Source organism: Meleagris gallopavo, chromosome 13 (assembly GCF_000146605.3).
Source record: "Meleagris gallopavo isolate NT-WF06-2002-E0010 breed Aviagen turkey brand Nicholas breeding stock chromosome 13, Turkey_5.1, whole genome shotgun sequence".
NCBI lineage: Eukaryota > Metazoa > Chordata > Aves > Galliformes > Phasianidae > Meleagris > Meleagris gallopavo.
In genome coordinates this window covers 16,026,842-16,037,065 of record NC_015023.2, presented here as the reverse complement: position 1 = coordinate 16,037,065, position 10,224 = coordinate 16,026,842, and the positions used below count along the sequence as shown (strand labels likewise).

At 41.1% G+C, this 10,224-nt stretch overlaps 1 protein-coding gene across 1 annotated transcript; it reads left to right on the top strand.

The window, feature by feature from the left end:
- The first annotated feature begins 1,022 nt into the window (after positions 1-1,022).
- On the top strand, positions 1,023-10,023 carry MEAK7 (MTOR associated protein, eak-7 homolog). Its single transcript, XM_003209863.4, has 7 exons — positions 1,023-1,220; positions 3,545-3,775; positions 4,403-4,547; positions 5,133-5,570; positions 6,033-6,151; positions 7,294-7,473; positions 8,669-10,023. Exons 1-7 carry the CDS (start codon positions 1,053-1,055, stop codon positions 8,792-8,794), a joined length of 1,407 nt encoding a protein of 468 aa, XP_003209911.1. The 5' UTR covers positions 1,023-1,052; the 3' UTR covers positions 8,795-10,023.
- The last annotated feature ends 201 nt before the right edge of the window (positions 10,024-10,224 follow it).

Genomic DNA, 10,224 nt, shown 5'->3' with positions numbered 1-10,224 from the left:
GGCGGGCGGTGAGCGGGGCGTGAGGGGACGCCGCGGGGCTGCTGTGGGTTGGGTAGGAGGACGGGCTGGGCGTAATGCTTTTTTTCGCTATTAAACACGATCAGTGTGGAAGTAGCAGCCCTGAACCGAAAGCGAAGTGCCGGAAGTGGTGTGGAAATGGAAAGCAAACCACAATAAAGGGCGGATGGTGCAGTTTCTCTTCCGTGTGCGGCTGTGCCCACAGGTCGGGTACATGCAAGGCTGCGTGCTGCCATCGCTGCCGTGGTGCAGCTTGGGATGCTGGGCATACTGATGGGTCTGTGCTGCTCTGAAACCTCGTGTGTGTGGCCCAGGCAAACCTCCGCACGTTAATTTAGTCTCTGTAATGCGGGTGAAGCCTGAGACACTGAGAGAGGTTGTAAGTGTAGCATAGACGTTTAAACAAAACACACGAAGTAACCAAGCCCAGCACCTTAATGCTGAGGGTGGCAGCTCCCAGCAGTGTACCGAACTCATGTGAAGCCATGTGGTGGTGGTGTGCCTCCAGTCATACCCTAGCTCTGTTCATTCCCCTTGTTTCCTCATGGATTTCTGAGTCAACTCATGAGGAAAAACTTCTCATGCGATCTTCAGAGTGATGGTGCTGTAGTGCTGTGTAATATCGGCAGGCGTAGCTTCAGTCTGTTAATGCATCAGAAAGATGCAGCATCATCTGGCATAAACAATCCATAAGTAGGCTGTTATATTCGCCTTACGGATGTATTCCAGCTGACAGACTCACGGTGACTTTGTGCGAGCTAATTTAATCATTAAATCATACTAGTTTTTCCATTTGATAAGACCTTGATGATGTTTGAGTTGGTAGACGGTGGTCTAAGCAGAGAGCTGACTGTCCTTTTTTAAATCACAGTTACAGCTACACAGTTGATAGTAGTTTCTCAACAAACTCATTAATTTGCTCCTCTTGTAAAACTTGCACTGGTATGTCAGACTGCTCTGTATGTCTCTTGGGACTGTTGTGATACCGTTCTGTTTGCTTTTATTTTCCTTTCCCTTTGCTTCAGGTTGAAAAGATGGGAAATGCAGAAAGCAATGCCTATCGGAACCACCTTTCCAGGTTTCTTCCTGAGGAGCAGTCTGATGTTGATGGTGTATTTGATACCTTATCAGGATCAAGCAGCTCAGCAGCAGCCAAAAATGGAAAAGCTATGAAGAAAACTGTGACTCTGGAAGCACTGAAGGCAAGAAAATAAATTATTCTTGATATATCTGGAACAGTGTATTGAATGCAGTTCTAGAAAGGAATTAAAGACATGGCAATAATTATTTTTAAGGGTATTTGTCTTAATTTAATAATTAATATTTTGGGGTAGGACATGTATTTAATATTTTCTTACAGTTTAAGCTGAGTAATGACTCCTGAGTTGGTATTTCTCTCCTGAATCACTCTGTTGCATCAATTTGCAGCTTTCCTGATCCTGAGATATGCTGGGAGGTATGAAAATACTTTTACAGAATGTAGAAAAGTGGGAGGAATGCTCTTCCCCCAGGAGTTTGTACGTGTAATTTATTTATGGATTTTCTCAAGCTGTCACATCTCAGTTTGGTTTTGACTGTATCTTTCTCCCTCATTTGCATCACTATCTAATGTTCTCACTTGCATCAGGAGAGAATTCAATTTTGCTTGATTAAGCAGTAGCTCCCTATTTTATCTAATTAGTATATATTATGCTCTCTGATTAACTTCGCATTCATTTTCTAATCAAGAAAGAAGTAGAAAATGATTCGCTGTAATATTTCATAACTTCAGTTAGATAGGAATCAAGTGGCCAAATGAATGTCGTATTAAAGTGCATTGGTACATATGCTACACAATTAATGGAATCAAATTAGAACCACATGAGAGAGACAGGATATTTTAAGGTATTTAACAATGCGTCTGCATACAGACCAGCTTCAACTTCTTTCCAGCCTGGCAGTTATCAGCTCTCACCAGTTTGGAAGCAGTGTTGCTGCTGCCCAGTCTTTCAGTTCTAGTACCTCCTTCCATGAATCTGGTCCTTGGTGACCTGGAGGAAGTTCTCTTTCTAGCTTTGCCCTTCTCATAAAGGAATGTTTGATGAACCTTTGCCTATTCCCTTCCCTTTCCCTTTTGTTTGCCAACTTAAATCTTTGGAGAGACTGCATGTAGGTGCCTAATTCCTCAGTACAGGGGTGATTGCAGTGGTGTGCCTGTGTTGTAGGCTCCTGAGCTTGACTGATACATGGCATATTTAATCTAGCAAGTCTGATAACATTGGCTGGGCCCCACTTACAAACTCAGGTGAATACAGCTTTAGTAGAAAGAAGCTGTGTGACTTCTGGACTTCTGGACAGGCTGCACTGCACAGTTGGAAAGCAGAAAAAGTTGGTATCTCTAGATAATTACTTGAAGCCCTTTACGACAGGAATTTTAAGGTGTCAGAGATGTGTGTTTGTTAGATGTTTTCTAAAGCTTCCCCTTTTACCGTTCTACTTTTCTTTACCTGTTCCCCTGTTCCTCTTGAGTCTGCTCTTGGAATAACTAAGCATAACAAAATAGTGCAGCTAAGTGGTGGGTGGAAAGGATATGGAGTGGGTGGGTAATACTGCAGTTTGTCAAGTGTCATGTTTTTAATGTTATTCCCTGCTTCTTGTGTTACTTCAGGCTCGTGCAGTGCTGCTAGAAAGTCTCTTAAAGGCAGCTGTACCCCCTGTGACTGTCCCTCCCTCTTCATGAAGCTTTCTATTGTGTGTGACTGTGGCTTTACTAATTCTGCTTCTGCTGAAATCAATGGGAATTGTACCGCTGACGTCAGCAGAAGGAGGGTAGAGCTCAGCACGTTACATCTCACCCTATAGGCACAGCAACAGCCATTAACATCAAATAGGAACATCCCTGGTGGCTTTGATAGGGGTGGTATTGAGCCAGCAATAGATGGATAATAGCAGCTCTGCTGAATTGATCAGGAGTGCTTTTATGGAGGTGGGGCTCTGTTGATTTTAGTGTAGTCCCCACTGGGCTATGCCTCAGGTCATGTGTTCAGCATGTTCTGCACAGTGCTTCACACAATGAAGACACTGTAATAATATCCTAGCATACAGATGTATTTTGGATGACTTATTTTTAAACCCTGTCATTAACTTGAACACTGTGAATATTTCTTGAACACGGATTCAGATCTTTCTGTGGTGTTGTAATGTGTGCACACGAATTGAAGTCTAACTTCAGTTCAGTGGGCCAGTCATGCAACTTGACCAATCCCTGAGTTCAACTGTCTTAGCATTAAGGATGCCTTATGGAACTCAGATGATCTGAGTTCTGTTCCACATGCACTGAGTTAAAAACATTGTCCACTGCCTGCATTGTCATCAGACCCAAACTGAAGATGCATAAAAAAACCTTTCTTCTGCTTGTGATTTCTACTCATCTGTTAGTAGAAAACCTTTGTTCATAGCAGTGTATCTCAGTGCACATTAGCCGTGTTCTTCAGTTATGTGTTATTCATTTAAAAATATATATTCTTTGCTATTTTTCTCTTTGTAGGCATATATGAGGGAGCCATTGCCAGAGCAAATGACTGTTAGGTTGTACAACGGAATGAGAAGTATTGACCTGACTGGAAAATCGTCTGCACCCAGTGACCACATTGCTAAGGAGCAGTTTGTAATTTTTATGTCCAACCTCTTAAAAGGAAATGCAGATGAGAAGATTTCCATAATAATGAGAATGATCTCCACCACAGAAGGACCTGTGAAGGGCAAGGAAATCCAAGAGGTACACCAAAAAGCAAAATGCATGTTTTGGGGGACAGTAAGAGAGCACAGACTTTGGTAGGTAATCTGAAGGTAACCCTTAGGACGCAGGATGATTCAGAGCAGTTTCATGGCTGTTTTTCACTCTGCTGCTGACTTGCTGATATTGGATAGATAGCGTTGGCTGGAGTAAGCAAAGAGTGAGGTGTGGCTGGTGCTTCTGGGAACTGAGCTAAATGCAGCATTAGCCACAAGATAGATCAAGTAAATATCTTTTGCAAAGTAGAATTCATCAGTGGCTTCTACTCTGCAGACTTTCAACTCCCACCCATCTTTTGCATCCTATTTTACAGGGACAGTTTGGGATGTGATATTTAAAAATACGCTTTTCAAGCCTTATGACACTGATAAAGTAATTACAGAATCACAGAATTATAGAGGTTGGAAAGGACCTCTGGGGATCATCAACTCCAACCCCCCTGCTAAAGCAGGTCCCTTGGGTAGGTTATTTCTGACTTCACGAGAGGAGATGCTTCTGTCATTGGGATTACAGCATCAGTACTGCTTGCCTTTCCCCTCAGAAAGTCTTTGGAGCACTGTACAATGTTATTTAAGAAATGATGGTGTGGTGATGTTTTAACCTTTTAAGTTCACAGAGGATCTGATCAAGTCTGTAGTCCATGTACTGAGCTACAGGAAGGAACTGAAAGGTTGGAATTTGGAGAACACTAGGGATTCTGCAGGTGGAGTAAAGGCTCTGTCTTCTCAGCTTCTATCAGAATTGAAACTTGCAGGTAAGCAACACTGATCTAGTACATCCCAAAACATCACAGAGCTTGCATAATCTCTAATCTCAAAAGAAATTTGCTCTCTGTGCCATATTTCTGTGAATTTAAATGATGAGACCAGTTTCTAAACCTAGTGCTTTGAGAATAACTTGGGAACTTCGATTATTCGAGCTTCCTCCAAAAATCCAAGATTGAAGTCACAGTTTAAGCAGACATGCAAACCTGTTTTACAAGTACCTGACCTGCAGGTGACATTTTGATGCATCTGCAAATGTTTTCTGATTGTATGTCATTTTGCAAAGCCAGGATTTACCTTTGCACTGTTGTAGTAATAGATTTTGCTGTTTTCCAAAGAACATCTCATTTGTTGCTCTTCTATGAGTCCACGTATTTTAATTATTACAGCCCAATCAGTGTCACAAGCTGATGTTTCTCAGTTCTGTTGGCAGCTACATGAGTCTGACTCTTTTTGTACATGATTTTATGTCTAAATAAATGAATATCTTTTTTACACTTAAAAATGAACGGATTGTTTTTCTAAAGGAAAGTACAGTGCAGCTTACTACTGTTTCCATATGTCTTATTATTTAGATGGGACAAAAGCTGTGAGTCCTCAGCTGATGGAGATGGACTTTGACAGAAGTGTCATTGAGGACTGGGTGTACCGAGTGCCACAAATCTCAGCTTTCCTCAGCGTTGTTATCAGGCAGGGCCTCCATGTTCTGCATTCTCTCCCAGACCAAACCAAAGACATAGTCAACTTGGTTCCAGGCTGCAAAGGCATCAAAGGAAGAATTGTCAGCCTCTTTGACATCCCATCTGTCATATACATCAACTCCCATTTGCCTGCAGAGCTGCAGCACAAGTGGCGGCTTTTATTTTCTTCTAAACTTCACGGAGAAAGCTTCTCCCAGCTGTGTGCACACATAGTGAACAAAGGTCCCTGCATCGTGATCCTAAAGGACGTAGATGGCTTTATCTTTGGTGGCTTTGCATCTCACTCCTGGGAGGTGAAACCACAGTTTCAAGGTAAAACTCACTTTTTTTTCTTCCCCCTATTAATATCTCACGGTTCAGGACAACATTGCTTATTCTGCACAGGTACAAGGATCCGGTCTGCTTAATGGATATTGTCATTTTATTTTCATAACAGATAGCAGTTCCAATAGTTCAAGTGTATTTTCTCGTGCCAAAAATAACATTCATTTTGGAAGTGTGTTAAACTCCATACTCGTGCATGGCCAAGCATATTGCTGATGAATGCTTCTCGTTTGTCTGTCATTTGATAAGACTTTTAACACTGCAGGACGTATTGATCATGGTCTCCTTGTCAGTGAAATCTGTCAACTCCGGTAGCTCCATAGGTGAGAGTGAATGCAATACAGCATAAATGTTGAAATAGCGTTTAAGTAACGCGTCCAGCAGATGGCGGTCTTTCATTTCAGAGCTGCTAAGCCAGTGGTCTGACCTCAGATGTTTTTCCCTCTGCAGGTGACAATAGATGCTTTCTGTTCTCTGTTTTTCCCTCTCTTGCTGTGTACACATACACAGGATATAATGACCACTACATGTATTTGAACCACGGCCAACAGACAATGCCAAATGGACTTGTAAGTACTGAGAAATAACAGCTTAGAAATTGGATTCATGGCTGAGGTTTGGAAGTGTTTTGTTTTTTGCTTCTGTTACTTTGAGCTGATTTGTTTCACTTCGTTTTTCTCTGAGGATGTTTCCATTCTTTCTCTATTTGTCTCACAGTTACTAGGAGGATTATTATTATTTGCTGCCTGAAATCATCAGTGTAAGATGTAAGATGTGAACTGTGGATACCAATGAAGAACTGTCTGCAGTACTAATAGAGTTTTTACTTCTCTATAGTTGGCATGTATATGAAGTACCACATAACTAGGATAGGCTTTGTTCGTGTCTGACCCAAGCAGGTGGGCTTCATGCAGGTTTGGGTTCTGGAAATTATGGCAATGATGTGTGTTGTTTTTTTTTTCCCTCAAATTTTCTGGGTAAACTGATAGCATGTTGTCCACCTTATTGAAAAAGCAGGAGCTGGCTGATTTGTGGAACGGAAGAGCTTTGTATGGCTGTTCTCATTGCCACAGTAATTGTTTTTTAAATGATGGAATTAGAGCACAAGGGTTTTCTGTAGGCTGCTGCTGCTGTAGAGTTCAGCAGCAGAAACTCCCTTTACTCAAATCCATGAATGAGCCCCCCAGATGCAGAGAAGTTTCTGCAGAACCACAGAACAACTTCTATTTGGAACAGTGTTTTACAGATTCATTGTGTTATGTGCCCTAACTTTGGGAATTGCAGGAGACCGAGATAAATTTGCAACACAGAAAACAAACAACATCCAATTACGTTACCCATTTCTGTGGTTACTTTTCTGGATGGAAGAGATACAGCTAAAGCCAACGCTTCCAATCTATTTAAAATGGAACTGTCAATCAATAAACAAAAGCCAGTGAGCTGCATTTCTGGCACAAGGCAGAGCTGAAGTCCTTGAAGATCCTGATATTTGTAAAGCATACAGGGAGGGCAGCATCACGCGGGCAAATTCTTATTTGTCTTCAGGAATGCTGGATCCGTGTACAGATCAGGTTCACTTAGAATATTTTTCCAGCTACCCACTGAGCGTGGCATAAATACTGAACTTGGCAGTGTACAGTCTTGGTTTCATAACTTGTCTGCTCTGTTTTACACGTGTAGCAAATGCTCAATGTGCTGCTTTGGTTTACAGGGCATGGGTGGTCAGCACGATTACTTTGGACTCTGGGTGGACAGTGATTATGGGAAGGGACACAGTAAAGCAAAACCTCGATGTACCACCTACAACAGTCCTCAGCTGTCAGCTAAAGAGAACTTCACACTGGATGCCTTGGAAGTCTGGGCTGTGGGAGACATGCCTGAAAGTGCAGAGGTTGGTGAACAGGGCTGACAGCTGTGAAATGGTGTCTGAATTGGAATGGGAGGCGATGCGAATGAAAAACTTGCAGTTGCAGTTTTCTCATTAACACTGGCTCTCTACTGTAATGAATAATGGTTTCTTCAACAAAACATTTTGTTCCAAGAAAACTGCAAAACAGTGAAATGACTGGGAGCCGTAGTAAGAAAAAGGAGCGGGAGCTGTGAGGCGATGGAAGAACAATACTTGATTCAGAATTTCTAGAGGCCTTTCTGATACTGAGGAATGGCCTCGAGGGAGGAACCTCCTTGGAGGGGTTGAGTAAAACCCAGTGTTTGTAAAACAGAAACAAAGCCCTAGAAATGCAAAAAGAAGTCTCAGCTATAGCTCAGGAAGAGAACTGAAAGAAGCAAAACGTTTCTTTATCAGTGAGTTGCAACTTATTGTTGTTTCGCAGTAGATTAGCCATTTATAATCCTTGCAGCTCCAATCTCAGCACTTCCTTATCTAACAGAGACTAATAAAAAAGCAGCAGGAGCTGCATTTAAACAGCTGATACTCTGTATAGAGCAGTGATATTTGAAGTGCCTAGGAAACCTGCTTTCAGCAGGGATACAAAGAGAGAGCTTTGTTGCTTAAATAGCTTATGATTAGATTTATGTCAGTCTTTCTGCACCTGGCTTATCCCTGGCAATTAGTACGAGACCTCTTTCCTGTCTCCTCTGTCCCTGCGGTTCATTCTCTTATTAAACTGTCTGTTCTGCACAGTTGCTTGTTTTTTTTTAATGGTTGTTTTTGTTTTAATTTTATATTTCTTTTCATACTAAATTAATGTATCCTGTCTGTTCACTGGACACACAATTTCTGAATAGAAACGGAACAAATTGTTTACAACAACTGTTGAATTGTACTTGAATCTATTCCTTTAAAAAGAATTCACATCTGTGCTGGAAACTGAGGTCAGGCTCATAACAGTCCAACATCCTATCAGACATTTTGTTCTTAATATTTTGTTTAGCCATAGGAATCAGTCATTTGATGTATCCCAGTGAATCTTAGATGCCTTACTTGGAAAGAATGCTTGCTTCATCGTGACAAACTTGCAAACCACATTTCTTGTGGACTTTTGAGTGTGTCTCTTTCTTGTAGCTGAATACTGATTAACTCATAGTGACAACATAAATTGGCTTTATTTTATTTTGCTTTACAGACTAAAGGTAAGAAGAGTATCCTGGATGTAGACCCTGAGGCTCAGGCCTTATTAGAAATGACTGGGAAAAGTCGGCACAGCGAAGGTTTACGAGAACCCCTTGAAGATGAAGATGATGATAACTGAAAGGATTTGTTCCTCCATGTTCATATTCCTCTTTTTTTCTAGTTATACTTTCTTAAACATCTAGAGCTACCCTTAAGCCTCACGCTTACGCATTTAGGGTTCAGTGCAATATTCTGCCTGAAGGGTTTTACTTGGGGAGGACAGAAAAACTAACTACATACTTCAGAGATACCTAATAATTAAGTTCCAGCTGGATATGAAGAGCATTCCTAGTAGATCCTGCCTGCACACTGAATTTAAAAACAAAAGTTACTGGCAGTACTGCATCCTGCCTTGGGGAACTGATGTGTAATTACATGAAAAAATGTAGACAAGACACTGATTAAGGCACTTATATCTCATCTACATGTATTTATTGTATGCAATGAAATTAGTGCAAATTTTATTATATCTTATGTTGGTAAGCACAGAAGAGTCCTCATGATTCCATATGAAGAATGTTATTAATTTGCTTTGCTCCAGTTAAATCAAGTGACTCTAGGGGCTGTAAGAGGGGCAGAACACTTAAGTATACAGAATCCAGTTTTATGGTAATACACTATGCTTTAATGAATTTCACTAAATATGTTTCTGCAGAAACCTATTGTTTTTTAAACATAGTAAAATGAAGCCAATGAAGTCAGTCAGTCATATTTATCCTAATAAGCAAACCCTGGGATCCTGGAACAAACATACCTCCAGCAGAAATTCCCTAGGGAAGGTGCCTTCTTTAATGGCCTCAAGTAGTGTAAAAGATGGAACTGTGAAATGGGTTAAGCAAGAAACATCCACAGGTAATTGTGAATAATAGCTGCATATAGCTGTAAATAAATGAGTGGAAGTCAGGCTTATGCCTTTAACTCATGTAAAGAAGACTACCACACATTTCCGCATACTTAATCAGCATTGCTGTATCACAAAAAAGATGACGAAAGCACGAAACGTCACTTGCAGGTTGGGATTCTGATCACGTGCATTCATTCATTTTCTTCTATGTGGTCTTCTCCTCCCTGTGATGCTTTTTCATAGAGAACCAGATTTGAAATTCCAGGTTATCTGCAATTGTGTCTTAATGTAGATCCCACTTCTTTTAATTAAGGTATATATGCATTTGTCCTGCTGTCCTCTCAAGAAGCAATCACTCCAACCATATATCCTGCAATTCAGCTGTGCATTTAGTGCCACTTTTAAGTGGTGTACAGTAGAAAATGCTGTGCAGACAGCAGCTCATTACATGATGCTTTCTGTAAGTGTGGCAATGCTGACTTCTGTTTTAACACATTATTGTCAAACTCCCACCAACCACCTCACATGTATTCTTTGCTCAGGCCCCATCTACACTTACTAAATACTGCCAAAGCAGAGAGCATATAGACATGGTTGAATTTCTGCAGTTACACATTTAACAAACTACTCAACTTACTTTCCCCCCCCATAGTGAGGCAGAGACT